Raw genomic sequence first — 19463 nt, forward strand, 5'->3', positions numbered from 1 at the left:
AGAAGTCTTTCTGAAGGGAAGCGTTTTTCTTGGGAAGTTCTAAGCTGATTTGGGGAGCATAAAGTTTTCTTAACGCAACCGACCGGTCTCTGTGCCATCAATCCTCACCACATTCTCAGATACAGGCTGCGCAGCAGGTGCGGCAACGAGATAGATACCCACAGACATATGGATTGGGAAAATAAATATTGTAAAAATGAACATCCTACCAAAGCAATCTATAGATTCAATGCAATCCTCATCAAAATTTCAAGAAATACTTTAGAGTAATAGGAAATATAAAGCTAAAACCCATATGAAAACACAAACAAGACAGAACAGCCAAACCAATCTTGAACAAAAAGAGGACTGCTGGACAGAAAAGCACACCTGATTTCAATTTTAGTATAGACCCATGTTAATAGAAACATGATGGTTCTGGAACAAAACAGGCATGTAGATCAATGTAATATAATAGAGAACTCAGGTATAAATCCAAGCTACTACATCTACATGGGTTTTTGTTGTTGTTTTGGTTTTTTTTTTCAATATATATGCAAAAAAAAAAGAAAACCCTCACTGGAAAAAAGAGGTCTTCTTAAACAGATGGTGCTATGTGGGGATCAGAAGAATTCCAGAGTGAATGTGTATTATTGACATGAACACAGCAAAATTCAAGAACCCCAGTGACTCACACCTTACAAACTGCAAACCCTTCCCTAGGTTAGGATCAGGGAACCAGCAAAGCTGGATGTTGACAGTGTTTACAAGGATCAACAACATCTTCCTCTCTGAATGACAGCAAGACTGCTCTCTTGCAGAGAATCCCTACAGAAACTAGACAACCTACCTCCTCACTCATCTTCATACAATAACCCAACTCTCCACTCATCTCCATATAATAACCCAACTCTCCACTCACCTCCACATAATAACCCACCTCCACACTCACCTCCACATAATAACCCACCTCCACACTCACCTCCATATAATAACCCATCTTCACACTCACCTCCATATAATAACCCAACTCCACACTCACCTCCATATAATAACCCAACTCCACACTCACCTCCACATAATAACCCAACTCCACACTCACCTCCATATAATAACCCAACTCCACACTCACCTCCATATAATAACCCAACTCCACACTCACCTTCATATAATAACCCAACTCCACATTCACCTTCATATAATAACCCAACTCCACACTCACCTCCATATAATAACCCAACTCCACACTCACCTTCACATAATAACCCAACTCCACACTCACCTCCATATAATAACCCAACTCTACACTCACCTCCATATAATAACCCAACTCTCCACTCATCTCCATATAATAACCCACCTCCACACTCACCTCCACATAATAACCCAACTCCACACTCACCTCCATATAATAACCCAACTCCACACTCACCTCCATATAATAACCCAACTCTCCACTCATCTCCATATAATAACCCACCTCCACACTCACCTCCATATAATAACCCATCTTCACACTCACCTCCATATAATAACCCAACTCCACACTCACCTCCATATAATAACCCAACTCTCCACTCATCTCCATATAATAACCCACCTCCACACTCACCTCCATATAATAACCCATCTTCACACTCACCTCCATATAATAACCCAACTCTCCACTCATCTCCATATAATAACCCAACTCTCCACTCATCTCCATATAATAACCCAACTCCACACTCACCTTCATATAATAACCCAACTCCACACTCACCTTCATATAATAACCCAACTCCACACTCACCTCCACATAATAACCCACCTCCACACTCACCTCCATATAACCCAACTCTACACTCACCTCCATATAATAACCCACCTCCACACTCACCTCCATATAATAACCCAACTCCACACTCACCTCCATATAATAAACCCAGTGAAAGAAAAAAATAAAAGGAAAGGACATGACTTCCCCTAGGTATGATGGAGGGAAAAGTTTGTTATAGACACATGGGAGAGCATAGTCAGAGGTTGGGTCATGTGGGGGAGTCCAGAGTAGACATGAGCCTGAGCTGGACCATGCGGGAATAAGGGAGAGGGGAGAGAGAAGACAGGGGAGAGAGCCAGGGGTTGCAAAAGAGAGTAGATGAAAAAGACCAGGTAAATGAAATGGTTGGGTTGTACAGGGAAAGGCAGCTGGGGGGAAAGACGGCTAAGCCCCCAGGGCTGAAGAAGTTTAGGGCAGTGGGAGGAGCATCCAGCCAGGATGGCCCTGTAAAAGGTGGTGACTGAGGGAACAGGGAGACCCTGGTGGCCAGTGTCCACTGTAATATGTTGGATAGGCACCTCCTCAGCCTTTTGTCCAGGGTTAGACACTTGGCATCCACCTCCTCACTCAGCTCTGCGTGACAAAAGCACTGATTTGGGCTGCCGAGAACGACACAGCAGATCCTGGCTTTTCTGCAACATGCCTGTTGTTTCTTCATTTCCCTATCGCCCCATCAGGTCAATCCCAAAGCTGTGCAGGGCATGCATGGCAGAGCCTTTCTCCAAGTGAGGGCGTGCCCACGGACAGGTGCCATAACATCTACCTAACTAACAGCAGCAACTAATTCACTTCTCAGTCCCAAGAAACGTCAAAGTGCTGCTCCGTCAGACTGTCTCAGTGACAAGAAGAGCCAAGTCGTGTCCGTCGGAGCGACCCCAGGGCCCCGCCGCCTTTCCCCGGCCTCTCAGGCTGGACCCACAGCAGGCGGGACGCACGGCGATGACGTCATTGCACCCCCCAGGGCCCCGCCGCCTTTCCCTGGCCTCTTTGGGGGGACCCACAGCAGGCGGGACGCACGGCGATGACGTCATTGCACCCCCAGGGCGTGACCGCCGGACGCTACCATTGGCGGAGGGGGGCCTCACCCTCCCAACCGCTGGCGCGGCCCTGGCAGCCCGACTCACCTTCCCGTTGGGGTGGAAAGGGAGGCCCGGGTCGTCTGTGGTGGGGAGAGGGCAAACATGGCCTGATTCCTCCGCAGCTCCAGCGACGAGCCCCGCGCCGGAGGCGGCGGCGGCCTCATAGTCTGGGAAGGGGTTGGGGAACGACCGCTCCTCCATCTCCGCCTCCCCGAGGTGCAACTTGAGTCTCTTTGACATGGTCTCGCCCATGTCCGCGCGCTCTCCCGGCTGGGAGAGCTCAGGGCACGGCGCGCAGGCAGGGACAAACCTCCTGGAAGGCGTTTAGGCCGGGGCTGCGCGGCGAAGCCTCCCTGGCGGCCGGTGGCTTGCACATCTGGATGCCGCCGCCGGCGCCAAGAAGCCGATCCTCCAGCCTTTTCCCCCAGTCACGCCCTCCCAGCCGCGGCTCGCAGCCTGCCCGACCGACCCGCAGACCCGCCTAGTCTCCCCGGCTACCGTCGTCTCTCCCGTGGCTGTGGGCTACCGAGAGATTCTAGAGAAAACCGCTCGCCCGCGAAGCTCCCGTTCCGGTAGGCAAAGCCTATCAAGATGAGTTCATTCAGAGTGTGAGAGGTTCCCACACCAGCGAAGAGCGCATCTTCAGACGCTCCATCGTCAAACTGACTGCATTTTCTTCACCAGCCCAGCCTTGCCGCCCGTCCGTGTCCTCGGCCAATCACGGGAACAGAAGCTGCTTTGTTTGATTAAAAGTATATTATACATATATATATATATATATATATATATATAGGTATATGTATCTTCTAAAGAAAAGAATTTCAAAACGGCCTAAAACAGTAAAAGGATCGCCTCCCGAGGGAGGGGGCATACAGTCCCTCCCATTCACCACCACTGGGAGGGGGGTTGTTTGGAGGAGGAGCCACAGGCCTTTGCTTTGTTGTTTTATTTTCATCTTCTTGGTTTTGAGTACATGCACATCTTTTGTAACGAGAAATAATATGGAAGAATGCTTATTAGTCATCTAAATATTTTATAGACCAGAGAGTCCTGTGATCACGAGATTAGTATGATCGGCCAGCAGAATGACACGGATGGCAAAGAGGACACAAGCGAATAGATCTTTGCATTTCTGTAGTCACGGTGTGTAAATTCACAGCCTTTATTGGCTCTGGTTTTCGCATCGTTTACCTAGAAACAAATCTGAGTAATGATTTCTCTTGAAAGGAAATAATATTATTCCAATTGTCTTTCATTTAAAAAACATTAGTGCTTGGTGACAAAATGTTTCTACCCCTGGAGAAATCAAGTTAATAGGCAAGAAAGCCAAGAATCGCAGAGCAGCCCAATTGTGTAATTTCCCGAGTCCAAGCAAGGAACGTGTAAATATAATGCCAAAGGTGGCAGGATGGGACAGTACCAACCTGCGAAGATTTCAGTCGCTCCTGCCCTTGGCCTCAGAATGGAGTGAAGGGAGAAGGTTTGGGTTTCCATGCCCATCCGTTGTCATACATGCAATACACACACCCCCAGCATTATCGTGAAAGTTTAGATCAAACCCTATGCCCCGGCATCCCTGACAAGCCAGGCCCAGCCACCAGCCTTAATATCCAAGTACGAGACAACAGTGAAAAGTGGAAAAGGGAGATTTATTTAGTGTGCCTACCCTGGGAAGAGGGGCAGAGAGAGGCAATGTCAAACACAAGCAGGCACACACACCTACCTATCCAACTGTTCAGATCCTGACCCAAAGTTTAAGTGGTAGTCTGTATGCCTTGCTAAGCAGCCCCGGTCCAGGTGTGGCCTGACCTGTCACTGGTGTATCTTGCTGTCTATTTCTCTATCTTCAGCAAGGTGGTCTGGCAAGTCTTCACAGCTGTGAAATCATTGGGAGACAGTTCTCCCTCGGGCTGGCTTGTGAACAAAGAGTGTTTCCCTTCTGTAATTACAGAGTCCTCCTGTTATTCACACATCCCATCACTCTGTTAGGACAGGATATCACCATACTCATTTTTTCTTATGATGAAAGAGTTCTAAAACTAGTAGGCATAATAAAATCACTTATTCTGTATCAACAACAAAGGATAACAATACATATGTTTTGACCTACAATACCCTCTCAAATTATCGAGCAGTCTAGAAGACCGTAAGAAGGAAGGTGATCATACCCTCAACACAAATCATTAATCGGGACAACTGATACTATCTTTTGATGAATGTGGAGTCATAAATAACATCTAAACAACTACTAGTTCCAAATAAATGATTAAAAGATTAAGAGATCACAAGCTAAGCAAATATGACCCACATACCCGTCCAAATCTAAAATGGCTAAAACCCAGACAGTTTATTTAGAAAATGGTTTTCAACTTTTGGTGGAATTAAAATCTTTGTGTTATGCTTTCGATTCTGAAAGGATGCCTGATTTACCTTACATAGTTTTCCTAGACACAAAGTTTCTCTCCAGCCTTACAGAAGTGGGGGGGGGGGTATGGCCACCCATTGTGATGCTATAAAAATTCAAACCAAAATGATGCTATTTGATACTAAGATGGGTTTGTGCATCCAAGCATGGAATGTAATAGGGGCATTTGAGGACTAACTGGAAAGAAACAGAAAACAGCCGTGTAAGTTGATCAATGTCCCTGCGTAAGTTCAGGATGGTCGGTTTTCCTAAGTGGACCAACCACATCCCTCCTGAAGTCCTCTTCCTTTCCCCTCATCACTCTAACTATTACTGCCACGTACTGTAAAATGTCCAATCAGAATGTATGTAGCCATATACAGAAGACAGAGGAGCAAAGAAAATGTGTAAAAGCCTCCTGCCTGTAACTTTCAGAGCTCTGGCATTTGGATAATAATTTTCTAGAAGCTTGACAACATAATAAACTGCTTTCTGGTAAGAGGAGCCTTGGGGTCCCATATCTTTGGCTAGAAAGCCTGCAGCAGAACTGCCTATATTTATATTAGATTTAGAATTTTCTTAGAATGTTTTGTAGGGTTCACAAAGATTGTTAATACTACCAGTTTCTTTCCAGATAGCTGTATGACTGTATGGTATCAGATACACATAAATACCAGTTTGCTTCACATTTCTGTGATAAACACCATGGCCAAAATCAACCTGGAAATGAGGGTTCATCTGGCTATGAGTCCTGATCGCAGTTAGTCACACAGTTGAAATCAGGGCAGGAATTCCAGCAGCAGCAGAAGCAGAAACCATGAAGGAAAGCTGTGTATTAGCTTGCTTTCCTGTCATCATCAACTCATCCCCTGGAACTGTAAGCCCCGCCCCCCCCAAAACTTTCCACCTATGAATTTTCTTTGTCATGGTGATTTATCATCACAATATAAAAGTATAAAATATAAAAGTATAAAAATAATAAATGTAGAAGCTGCTGTTGATGTGAAGAACCAGACCATATTTTTTTTTTGAGGAATATAGACTTTGGAACTCTAAACTAGAAAAGTAGTATTAACATGGAGGGTGTTGAGTTCAAGAGTCTAGTATTCTGGCTGGACTCGCCTTTAATCCCAGCACTTGGGAGGCACAGGAAGGTGGATCTCTGTGAGTTCGATGCCAGCCTGGTCTACAGAGCAAGTGCCAGGATAGGCCCCAAAACAATGCAGAGAAACCCTGTCTCGGAAAAAAGAGAGAGAGAGAGAGAGAGAGAGAGAGAGAGAGAGAGAGAGAGAGAGAGAGAGAGAGAGAGAGAGAGAGAGAGACTAGTACTCTGATACAGCATTCATTTCCTGCCTTATTAATTCTACCCTGAATGGATGAACTCCCATCAACAGTTGGAGGATGGAGTTTTCTATAGATTGGTCTTTAAGGTCAGAACTAGAAGCACAGACTTCTAGCAAGACCTCCTGGTATACATGTTCAAGATTTTCCCCCATCAGGCAAGTAAGTAGCAGGACTGAGGGAGGGGCAGACCAGAAACGTCATCTCTGGGCCTTCTGTTAGATGAACTTGATATTTCACTATTCTGCTGCCCAACTGCCATGAGTGTCCTTTTGAGTTAAGTATGTCCCCAGTGTTGGTGTATACAGTGAGGGTATACACAGTCAGGTAATTTCCCAGGGTTAATTTATATGATTCAGGGACCAGGAACACTGTGGCTTTGATTGCCCTTAGGCATCCTGGCCATCCCTTAGCCTCTAGTTCAAGTCCTTAGTAATGTATCTCACTGTTTGTGACATGGGTCCTAATAGCTTGATCAGAATTTCCAGGGAAGTTCCTTTTTCTTAATGACATACAGGGAAAATCAGGGCTGGGTGGGCAATACCAGAGCAGGTCTTGGTAAGTGCGTTCCTTGTGTTATTTCAGCTCTGTTACCATAGGGGGGTCTGAATTCTCCCATCATCTCCTCCAAAGGAAGCCTTCCAGGGGCCTCTGGAGGTGAGGGTTGGGAGCTTTGGGTTGAGCTCTCCCCAGGGTCCTTCAGTGTGTGGTGGAGAGGGCTTCAGGAGAGCCAGGGTGGTCAGATTGTAATATATGGCTTTAAGGAGCCAGGGAGTGAGGACTCAGGTGGCAGGGTTATTTGTTTATGTATGTGATCACTTTATTTCAGAGGTAGAGAAGCAGAACCATAGACCATTAAAATAGTGGGATCGAGCTGATAATTATGGTGAACATAGAGGACCTTGGGCTATTTTCTCTCGGCTTTACAGAACTGATCCATTTGAAGGATAGTACTATAATTGAGGGTCCACTGAGAAGGCTTTTTTATTTGTCATCAGCTTGGAGCCATGCCTTCTGACAGAAGTACAGAGGCTTTGGTTTGAGTGTCCCAGGGCCTAATTCTGAGCACTGTTTGAGAAGGTCTCTGATTAGAAACATCGGAAGAATATTGGAGCCAGTTTATCCCATCTGCCATGAGATGGAGGAGGAAAGACAGAGATGTCTTGGGCCAGGATTGATCTTTCCCTACCTAGACTGCCTGTTAACAGGGAACAGTGAGTGCAATCTAGCCTGTCCAGCATAGATGCCAGAACAGGTAGTGGGATTTCCAAACCGACTCGTGGCTCAGTCTCCTGTCACCTCCCAGTTTCCTCCTTTGGATTTTCTTTGGGTCATTTTACTCTCTTGTCCCTGCCTGCAGAGATTCAATCAAGTCTAGGTCTCCTAATGTAATTTAAGAAAAACAGGGCAAGAGAAAGACATTATGTGACAGGGTTCAAGAAGAGGGTTTTTTGGGGGGGAGGAAGGTAACAAAAAGGGGAGGGGGAGACCGGCCTCCGGGGAAGGAGCATCAAGAGAGAGGAAAGAGAGGAGGGAGGGAGAGAGAGAGCAGAGAGTAGGGATGGAAGGGGAGAGAGAGAGGGAGGGAGGAAGGGAGGGAGGGAGAGAGAGAGGGGGGAAGGAGGGAGGGAGGAGAGAGAGAGAGAGAGAGAGAGAGAGAGAGAGAGAGAGAGAGAGAGAGAGAAGGAGGAGGAGGAGGAGGAGGAGGAGGATGGGAGCTGGGCAGGACCATTTAAATAGGAAACATAGTGAATATGCATAGGAGGTGCTTTTAGTGGGGCAGTTGAGGGCATATCCTGTCAGAACCCCAAGGGCAGGTCAGTACAGGTGCCCAAAGACTATACTTCTGTAACCAAGATAATTTTGATGCCACCATCCCTCAAAATTCCTGATTTGATATTTAATTTCTTGTAAGAAGCCAATGAGCCACAGAGTGGGTGGATCCTCAACAGGGAAAGACCTAATGCCATCTCTGGTATAGTAGGGGGATCCAACTGAGAGGAAAGTGGTCAGAGTCCTAAGGATCATCAGGATATAAAGGTCCATGCTGCAGCCAGTGAATAACACTAGGGCACTTTTAAAGGCCACTAGGATAACAGTATCCTCCAACTTCCCCTGGCCATAGCAACTAGGCTGGGAAGGCTAAGGAGTGGGGTTTGAGTTGGGAAGGTGGCATTAGGAGCTGAGTGAAAACAATTTAGGTAGTGAAACTAGATGCCACCCCCTCCTTAGTGGTGGAAAGAGAGCCCATGGGAGGAGAATCATCCCACATGCTCTGAACACAGCAGTCTGACTTCAGAGTAATTAACCCCAGTGTTGTTGCTTTAGTTTGGTTTGGTTTTTTTGTTGTTTTGGGTTTGGGGGCATTGTTGTTTTGTTTTGTTTTGTTTGAGACAGAGTTTCTCTGTGTAGGCCTGGCTGTCCTTGAGCTTTTTCTGTAGTCTAGACTGGCCTCAAACTGGCTCCTCAGTGCTGAGATTAAAGCATGTGCGACCGTACCTGGCCTAACCACAGTGACTGAATGGTTTCTACTATAACTGATGTACCTTCCCCCATTGCTTTTGGAAGATGCTCTGAAATTGCTTCCCTTATTGACAGCAGTTAGGAAACATAGGAACCTGCCGCATCCATGTAAGGTTCACTAAGCAAGAAATCAGTGCAGTTAGCTCTCAACCTACACCCAGACCTTCTCATGGCTATGGATTTTTTTTGGCTGCAATTTGTTTTATTTCAGTGCTGGGGCTGGAACTCAGGACTTAGCCCACGTTAGGCAAGTCTTCTGCTGAGTCCCACCCCCAGCCTTACTGTTATCATTCCTTGCCATTTTCTTCCACACTTCCACATCATCCGGGGACCTGGAAAGCCAGTTTCTTTTGCACACACTCGGGGACATGGTGGAACCTGGCTGGGAGAAAGAATGTGTGCACAGTGGGTATTTGTAAGGTCAAAGTTGTCATTTTCTGAACAATCCAGCTAAGGGAGGCCCTGTTCCTGACACCCATGTCCCTTCTTCCCTCACATGTCACATACAGTGACAAAGTTTTGAAGGAAAATGTTTGCACTTCTTGAGAGTTCTAAGGAAAAGCAAAGACAAGTTTTGAGCAGCCATGTGGGCTCCCCACAGACAGTGACAGCCCCTCATGAGTGCCAGCACCCAGGAAAGCTTCCCTACACACTAGCTCACTGGCAGCCACCTCCATTTGTCGCACACACACCGTGCCTCCAGAGCAAGCTGGGCATCACTCTCTTTTCAGGACATCAGAAAGTTTCGAGACTACTCCAGGTTTCACTATGCACCAGGGCAACTCAAGAAACAAAACACTGAACGAGCCATTCCTTCCCTGCGACAGTCTAACCTCAGGTGCCTACACTTACCTGTTCATCCTCAGAGGCTCCAAAGCCAGCCTTGAATCAATCCAGCAGAGTGACTTACCCCGTGGACCTTCTTTGCAGGTGTATCAAGTGAGAAATCTGCCCTCTTCCCTCCATGGAAAGATGTTTTCTCAGGTTCCAGTTTGCAATGTCACTTGATTTATGTGGTGATATAAGTCCTGCCCTAGTTTTTGAAGGACAGATCTCCACTTAGCTATATGAGATCAAAGCATGCTGTTCTATCAGAGCCAGATCCCCTACTCTACTTACTCCTAGCAGAGGCTGGGGCTGACCTGGCTTTCAAACCATGTCAGTCATGGTCACAGGATTCCCGAAGTCCAAAGAGGCCCTTGGAGTGCCAGAAGATCATGGCCACTTCTGAGTCCTTTGTGATTTTTAGTAAGGTATAGCGATCTTGAGTAGAGGTCTTCTTAAATCACAGATGAACCCTCAAGAGATGTAATGGGGTGTTAACAGTCATTTAGGGGATCTCAGAGTTCATCCCATGGGATGACAAATAATTGAATGTCAGGGAAAGACAATACTGAGCTGTGGAGAAAGCAAAAGTAACAGCTTTATTGCAAACAGCTCCCTTTGAGATGGAGAAGCCCAAAGCTGGGAATGTGTTTTGTAAGGCCCCTGGGTTCTTCCCTTTTCTCTACTGGTCCTGTTTAGATACGACCCTTATGCCTTCCATTTTTGTCTGGGAACAAGAAGCCACCATCTTAGGGAGCCATGTTCACTTTTCCTGTCCCTCTAATTTCCTATCCCTCAGGAGCAATTTTATGACCCTTTTATGTAGTTTTGAAAGGTCATAACATAAAATATATTAGTGGATACATCGGATAGGTGGGCTACAGCAAAGCAAGGAAAGCTGTAATAGGCCCTAGCTGATATCTGACACCATCCTTCCCATCAGTGGAAACTAGGGGTCTGCTCATATGTTCCAAAGGATTTACCTTTTGGCCAGAAAGGTGTCAGGTCCTGTCCAGGGGAGGGTGATAAGTGGCTACTAAGGGGGCTAGGGATGCCCCAATACACATCGGCTCTGGGCCTGAGGCCTTCCACCTCTCCACATCACTGAAGCTCTAACCCGTCAACCTGTCTTTGAGACACAGCTTCTTTCCAGGCATTGTCTCTCCCATTAGCCGACAGCGGGATGCTAGTACATTCCCAAAGGAATTGCCAACAGTTGCCAAGATGTTAAGGCAGACACAGAAGTAGGTGATGAATGGCTGTTCCGGCATCTAAAGACAGCTGAAGATAATCTGGCCCTGGACCTGAAACATTCCAGTTTTCCACAATCACAGAGAGTTCTAATCTGCCCATCAGCTTTGTAGAATCTTTTTTTTTTTCTTTTGATACAGGGTTCTCTGCATCACTCAGGCTAGCCTCACACTCTCAGATTTAGAGATCGGCCAGACTCTGCTTTCTGAGTTCTGGAATTAAGTGTGTGCATCACCATGCCAGGTTAGTCTTGTAAAGTCTTAAATAGATAAGGCAGTTCAGTTCATACTCGAGACAATTATTAATCTTACTATACCAATATGGAAACTGCATTATTTTATTATACCAATAAGGAGATTGAGTTGTCTGGCTTATAAACGTGGAACAAACTCTCTGGGACCAAGTTCTTGTCTATCTTGATACTGTATAAGGAAAATCAAACGGGCATCACTTCCATGCAAAGTTGGGATCAAAACCCACTGAATAATCCTAGTGGATCCTTTGACTAATGAACATATATGTCTCATTACTTTCCCAGACAGCCTTCAGGTTCATTTACAGCTGTGGTTCTTAACATCTCTAATGCTGTGACAGTTTAACACAGTTCTTTATGCTGTGGTGATCCCCAACATATAGATATAACAAAATTATTTTCATTTCGACTCCATGGCTGTAATTTTGCTATGAATTGTACTGTAACTATACGTTTTCCGATGGCCTTAGGTGACCCCTGTGAAAGGGTCACTGGACCCACCAGGGTCTTGACTCACAGGTTGAGAACCCCTGGCTCTCTGTAGGAATGAACGAGTTGTGCTTTACCGTGGTAATTACAATTAACAAGCCTAGGTTATAAAGGCCTTCACAGTTACGGAATAAAAGAACAGAGCCATTCTTTCCAGGCTCTTAATTATTTGGATGGGGATGGAATCCGAAGGTCACAGAAACTGATACTGTACGATTAACACTAAACAAGCTGTTGATTCTAACACACTCAATATGTCTGTGTTTGAAGACTCTGAAGACAACCGCCCAAGTCGAAGCCTGCCTATCGCTGTGTGACTGGAGTCCGGCCCTTGGCATCTGTGATGACCCTTGCAGAAAAGTTGGACACCGAATGAGCACTGGTTTAATTTTACAATTTTCCGTAAAAAGGATGGAGCAGCCACTGACCCCGGAACGTCAGTCACGCTCCCGGAACCACAACGCCAGCGCCTCTGTGCCCGGGCTGCGTTCTGCAGAACACAGAGGGGCGGGGCGGGGCCGGGCCGGGGCGGGCCTGGCCAGGGTGACCCGGCGGGTCGGTGCCGGGGGAGCAGTGGAGGAGGTCGGGTGGCGGCCTCGTTGGCTGTCGGAGCGGCCATGCTGAGCGCCACGTGCCGCAGGCTCGTCCCGGCGCTACGGGGTCCGCGCACACCGTCTGCGGTCGCCGGGAGGTACCTGCTGGCGCCTGGGGTCAGGTCCTTCGCTGACCAGAGTGACCGGGCGGAGGAGCCCCGCACCTTCCACCCGGCGCTGCTGCGGTTCCTGGTGTGTCCGCTCTCCAAGAAGCCGCTTAGGTGAGACTCACCTGTGGCCCCTCCCGGAGGAGGGTGGTGGCCCAACGGGTCCGGAGCCCCCACCCAGCCGCGGGTCGCCGGCCCACCCCCGCCCCCTTGCTGGGGTTGGTCCCGCCCATGACGGAAGCAGGGCGTTTCTTGTGTCTCCAGTGGCTGCGCCTGACCATCAATCCTGAAGACCTTCAAGAAAGACCGGGTTCTCAGACTGTTGGACCTCAGTATCAGGGCCAGCGTCTGGACCTTTCTTTTTTCTTCTTTGTTTGGTTGTTTTGTTTTGTTTTTCGAGACAAGGTTTCCCTGTATAGCTTTGGAGTCCGTCCTCGAATTCTCTTTGTAGACCAAGCTTGGCCTCGAACTCACAGAGATCCACCTGCCTCTGCCTCCCGAGTAAAGGCGTGCGCCACCACCTCCTGGCCATCTTCCAGGCTTTTATGTTGCATGTTTTGATTTTCAGTTATTTCTTTCTGTTATGTCATATAAGTCTCTCTAGCATTTAGATCAACAGAGGAAGTTTTTTTTTTCTTTCTTTCCCCTTTTAGAGTAATTTAGGGTTGACCATACACAGCAAGGAAGGAATAGTGGTGTGAAATGTAGACATCTTTTCTAGCTGGTATGAAAAGGTTAAAGCATAACTTGGGAATTAACTTTTTAAAAGATAATATGAGATATACTGATTCCACTGGAAATAACTAAAAGAAATGGTTGGGTTGGCTTAGTGCACTTAAGACTAAAACTATTGGAGGAATAACTCTGTATCAAGAATTAGATAGGCGGTCTTTATTATCAAGCTCTTCTGGCTTCTGATTTCCCGTAGTTCATTATGTTCTTTTTCTTCCTCAGATATGAAGCATCGACAAATGAGTTGATTAACGAAGAGCTGGGAATAGCGTATCCAATCATCGATGGGATCCCTAATATGATACCACAGGCAGCAAGGACAATACGTCAAAATAAGAAGCAAGAAGAAGTTGAGCAGCATTAGACCATGATTGTTAAAAGCCTAACTGCTGACCTCCCCTAATACTGTATACCTTAAAACAGAGAAGGGCAGCTGGGGAAGAGCAGTGATTCACTTCTGCCTGCTTGACTGTTCTTTCACGGCTCTCCCTAGCAGGACTGTCTGATCCGCTTCCTGGAGGAGAGTTTCCCGCGGGGCTGCACCAGCACGGCCAAGCGTTGCTTTTCCAGTCTGCTCTGACTGCCATGCCGGTGTGTGTGACCTGGATGGGTCTAACGCCCTGTAAGCAGTTAGTGCAACCACAGCCGGGATGGCGTAGTAAAGGGGTCTGAGGCAACATCTGTGAAAGCTGCTTATAAACCCATTTGGTTAACAAGAAGACTTGTCTTGTTTCTCTCGGGCTTAGGACTATGGGACAGGCTGTGGGAGCTTTTCGTCCATGTTCTGTCCTCACGTTTTGAAGATTCTAACTTATAAGGGCTGTATCAGAAGCAGTCAGAGAAATATCTGAGATAAACAGCTTCAATCATCAGCTGAGGCCTATTTTTCATCCCATTTGTTTAAAAGTCATTTGAAATGTCGGCTGTTTGGTTTCAAAGGTCGGTGGTAAGCTTCAGTACTTAAAGAATTCTGAGTGTGTGAAATTACCTTCATTACTTTGGCGTGACATGCTTCCACCAATAATAAAATAAGATGTTGACAGTTTACTACAAAACCCAGTTTGCTGGGGTGGGAGGGTGGCCATTTGAAGGAATGTTTTTGTCTCAAGAGTCCGATAGTCAGAGAAAATATGAAAATACTTTATGAAACTACATTTTGTTTTCGGAGGCACTTAATATTCAAAATACAATCATTTCTAAAAGAAGCAAGGATATGGTCAGGAATGGGAAGCCGATTATGTCCATTTAAGTTTAGAGGCAGGTTTCAAGGTACACTCAGTTATTTCTGCCCTGGGAAATTTGGTAAGTCCTAACGGACTGGACCAGAACTGAATAGGACCATTCAATATCTACTTTAGAAGCATAGCATGAACATTTCAATCCTTGCCTTAAAGAAATTAAGAATTGGTTATACATTCAATTGGTTACACACACCTCAGCCCAGGGCCTTGTGTGTGCTATGCAAGTGTGCACGCAGAAATAGTCTACCCCTAATTTACTAATCTACTTTCTGTTTATGTGGGGAAGCATTGGATGGGGACCATCACAGGACAACTTTGTGGAGTTGAATCTCTCCTTGCACCGTATGGATGCTGGGTGGGGCTTCAAACTCAGGTGGTTAGGCTTGGAGGTGAGACCTTTGTCATCTGAATGTCCCCCAATTGATTCTTAATGAGCCAACATCCTAGAGTTGTCTCATAATAGACTGACAATGATTCTTCCTGTCAAGAGAAAATTACAACCTGTCATGTGCTTCCTATTGTATTGTCAATATAATTAAGTGTAAGTCACTGAGCTAGAGGGTCATATAGCATCTCAGTTCTTGAAGTGGAGTTTTAACCCTGAGTTTCACATATAACCAACTGGAAACTGAACAATGCGAATACACAATTTTGCTGATAAAGCTGGCGTTCATCTCCTAAGTCAGTTGCAGCCTTTTGAACTTAATCATTTTAGGAAGCTGACAAGTTGTCTCTGAGGGAGCTCAGTGTTTAACTCTATTGTCTCACTATAGAATCTCCGTGCACAAATACCCCGGGTGTGGTTATTGGCATAGTACACAGTCATTAATCTCAGAGCATAAAGAGGAACAAGTGGCACCATTTTACAGATGGGCAAACAAGCATATCAATATTGACCTGAGCCAGGGAGTTCATCTGAAACTCAGCCCTTGACAGGTGCATGCAGGAAACCCTTTATCAAAACCCTAATTAAGCTCGTGAGGTCACCAAAGAAGACAAGCAAGTAGAAGAGAATGGGGAAGAGGAAGTGGGTCTGGAGGGAGGTTAAGAGGGCACTGGGATAAACATGATCAAAATACACTATATACATGGATGAAAATATGAAGCCCTTTTGCATAATTAATATGCTGCCATTAAACACCATGACCAAAAGCAACTTGAGGAGGAAAGGGTTTATTTGGCTAATACTTTCATATCACTGTTCATCATTGGAAGAAGTCAGGACAGGAACCCAAACATCAGGAACTTGGAGGCAGGAACTGAGGCAGAGGCTATGGAGGGGTGCTGATTACTGGCTTCTCGTAGCGCTCAGCCTGTTTTCTTGCTAGAACCTAGGACCACCAGCAAGGGATAGCACCACCCACCATGTGCTGGGCCCTCCTCCACCAATCACTAATTAGGACAATGCCCTACAGGCTTGCCTACAGCCCAATCTGTGGAGGCGTTTTCTTAATTGAGGCTCTGTCCTTCCAGATGAATTTAGCTTGTGTCAAGTTGACATAAAACTACCCAGTACAATTGCTCCCTTGTCAACTTGATTAAAAAACAACACATCATGGTTAAGGCACAACCCTTCCTTTCTTATTTTTCCCATCCCCAAGATCTCATATTAAAATATAAAAAACTTTTAAAAAATCCCCCAGTCTTTACAAATTTAAACATTTAAAAGTTCAATCTCTTTAAAATGACTAATCTCTTAAAACCAAAGTCTTTTAAAATTCAAAGTCTTACTTCTAGAGGGAAGAGCCAGGGCACATTTACAATTAAAGCAAAGCAAAAACAAACTCCAAAAGTGAAAAGTCAATGTTGAATGTCAGGGATTCACTCACAATCTTCTGGACTCCTCCAAAGGGTTTGGTCACTTCTCTGTGTCTACTTTCTGCCACACACACAGCTTGTCTTCTAGGCTACAAGCTGGCTCCACTCCATAGTTGCTGCTATTCTCCATGGTCATCCCATGATATTGGCATCTCCAACACTGGGGTCTTCTGCTGCATCTGGGCTGCAATTTTGACCAATAACCTCTAATAGCTGCATCTGGGCTGCAATTTTGACCAATAACCTCTAATAGGCTGTCTTCATGAGGTCAAGCCTCAACTTCTCTGCATGACCATTTCAATCCCAGGCCTTCAACTGCTACTGAGGCTGCATCTTCACCAACGACCTCTCCTGGGCTCTCACAGTGCCAAATGTCAGCTGTTTTTCAGGACCCCATTATGCTTTCAACACCAGTACCACAGTAACAAGTTCAGCGGCCAGTGTGAGGTACAACCTTGGCCATTTCTGGAACACAGCCTCTGTGTGCTGACTCTCAAGAAACACTTCCCAAAAGATGTCACCTCAGTGATGCTGGTCTCTTCTTAATCACAGAGAATTTCTTAGCTCCAGCCAACCAGCATCAAGTATTCCAGCAAAACCAAGGTTTCACTTTAGTAGTTCTGGTATCTTGTTAATCACATCTGATTCTTCAGTCACAACTAACCAGAACTACAGAATCTTAATTCAAAATAACTAACGGCCTTCACAATCCAGGCCTCCCTCCATCATCTGCAGTCAGATATAGAATCCTCAGCTGCCGTCTCTGCCTGCATGCCATCATGCTTCTCTGCCATGAGGATTAACCCTCTGAACTGTAAGCAAGTCTCACTTAAATGTTTTCCTTTTATATGTGTTACCATGGTCCTGGTGTCTCATTGCTGCAATAAAGCTTTGACTAAGACAGGGAGGAAAGGATTTATTTAGGTTGTACTTCCATATTACTGTTTATCATCAAAGGAAGCTAAGAAAGGACCTTAAACAGGTTAGGATCCAGGAGGCAGGAGGGGTCAGAGGTCAGAGGTCATGGAGGGGTGCTGTTCACTTGGTTGCTCTCATGGCTTGTTCAGCCTACTTTCTTACAGAACCTGAGCCACCAGTCCAGAGATGGGACCACTCACAATGGTCTGGGCCCTCCGTCATCAGTCTCTAACTAAGAATATACCTTATTGTCATGCCTACAGCCCAATCTTTTTCCCCCTCAATATATGTTGTTATTTATATTAGAAACATGAATGTTTCACATGTCAATCCCAGCTCCCCCTCCCATGCCCCCTCCCTTGTCCCTCCACCAGCCCCTCTCCTGTCCCCCACCCAATCCCCACATCATTCCCCAGGGAGTGTGAGGCCCTCCTTGGGGGTATCTCCAGAGTCTGTCATTTCATGCAGGGCAGGACCTAGGCCCTTCCCCATGTTTCCTGGCTGAGAGAGCATCCCTCTGTGTGGATGCTCATAGTTCATCCCTCAAAGTTCATTTGTACACCATGGTAAACACCTACAGCCCAATATTATGAAAGCATTTCCTTAATTGAGGTTCTCTCCTCTTAGATGACTTTAGCTTGGGTCAAGTTGCCATAAAACTATCCAGTGCAGGGTAACACTAGACACGTCTATCTACCAACTCTTATTATTTTATGTGTGTCTGAATAAACTTGTAAGAGAACATGACCTTCTCCAAGAAAAAATATTCAAGCTAACCTTAATTAAGATAATGGCTGAGCCATTAATAATCACAGTTTATTATTGCTTTTCATGTTCAAGCAATAAGTGGTTTAAAATCATTTTCAAGTGATTTAAAATTATTTTTAATATTTTATTCAAAATTATAAAATGTGACTAAGAAGAGGTAAGTGGTAAACAATATAACCAATGAACTAAAAATCCTGAGGATTCTATTCTTTCATACTCTGAGTCTACAAGGAGATAATAGGGGCTTCCCTACCAATTCTCCTAACCCAGCTAACTCTTTCTATCATTAGTATTCAGGCTCCTTGACAGGGAGACCTCCAGGTTGTCAGCAACCTAGGGTACTGTTCATTGTTTGACATGACCTCAATGACCCCTGGCTTAGAAATTAAAAATGAATAACAATGGTAGGCTAAAGAACACATCAAATGTGAGCATGTGTGAGCATATGATCTTATTTCTTGATGGTCATGAAAGATTTTATTTTCTACCATTAGCCCTTTAGAAGTATTTGCTAAAACAAAAATGCACTAGAATTAAAATCTGATGGGAGTACAGGTGCCTACTTGCAAGGGAGAAGGGCATTTCTTGTCACTGTTCTGGGTGGGCCGTGAGACTCTTCAGGGGCTTTCTCAAATGATGAGAACAGACGATGTGATAACAAGATAAACTGGGTAGATGAATTTCTGCCCTCACAACCTAACTTACAAAAATACTTGGTGTTCTACATGTGTAGAATGTTCTCTAAGTTAACTCTAGAAAGTGTAGCTGTTGTCTCATAAATGAAAATCCTTAAGTGTAAAATGAGAATCTTATTGCTTCACGATTCTCAGTGTGAGAGAGATATTTACATTCTTGCAAACATTCTGCATATATCCACAGGGGATTCAGTGCCAGAAAATATGTTTTGCAAGATGACTTTCACTCCTTTGTCGACTACATGACGACTGTCCTTGGCGAGCTCTCTCTGCCTACCTTTCCTAGAATTCTCCTCATCCTAGTCCCACCTATCTTCCTCCCTCATTGGCCAGACAGTGTTTTATTCATCAACCAATAAGAGAAACATATATACAGAAGGACATTCCCCATCATCTAAGATAAGAGGATATAGCTATGACTGTCTAGTGTTCAATCTCATCAAAGACCCGAGAAGGAAAATAATACATTGGGTGCCAGCTGAAGGTGGTGGCTAATTAATTCACTAGATGTAAGATAAATGATAAATGGGTGTTTTATTGGGCAACAGCTTACACAGGACAACAAAGAACCACCACAGCATTTTCTCTGCCCGTGAAAGACCACACCTCATGCTTTCTGCTTTCTGCC

General features: G+C 45.5%; 2 protein-coding genes across 2 annotated transcripts in view; one reads left to right on the forward strand and one right to left on the reverse strand.

The window, feature by feature from the left end:
- Lancl2 (LanC like 2) overlaps positions 1-3719 on the reverse strand; it is a 41965-nt gene extending 38246 nt beyond the window's left edge. The window contains exon 1 of the mRNA XM_040739394.1: positions 2923-3719. Within this exon, the coding sequence (XP_040595328.1) occupies positions 2923-3129 (207 nt within the window). The 5' untranslated portion in view covers positions 3130-3719. The remainder of the gene's footprint in view (positions 1-2922) is intronic.
- Positions 3720-12476: 8757 nt separating this feature from the next.
- On the forward strand, positions 12477-14111 carry Pyurf (PIGY upstream open reading frame). The gene is made up of 2 exons (XM_005076046.4): positions 12477-12777; positions 13618-14111. Exons 1-2 carry the CDS (start codon positions 12581-12583, stop codon positions 13757-13759), a joined length of 339 nt encoding a protein of 112 aa, XP_005076103.1. The 5' UTR covers positions 12477-12580; the 3' UTR covers positions 13760-14111.
- Positions 14112-19463: the final 5352 nt, after the last annotated feature.

This window comes from Mesocricetus auratus, unplaced genomic scaffold, assembly GCF_017639785.1.
Source record: "Mesocricetus auratus isolate SY011 unplaced genomic scaffold, BCM_Maur_2.0 Super-Scaffold_100676, whole genome shotgun sequence".
Classification (NCBI taxonomy): Eukaryota; Metazoa; Chordata; class Mammalia; order Rodentia; family Cricetidae; genus Mesocricetus; species Mesocricetus auratus.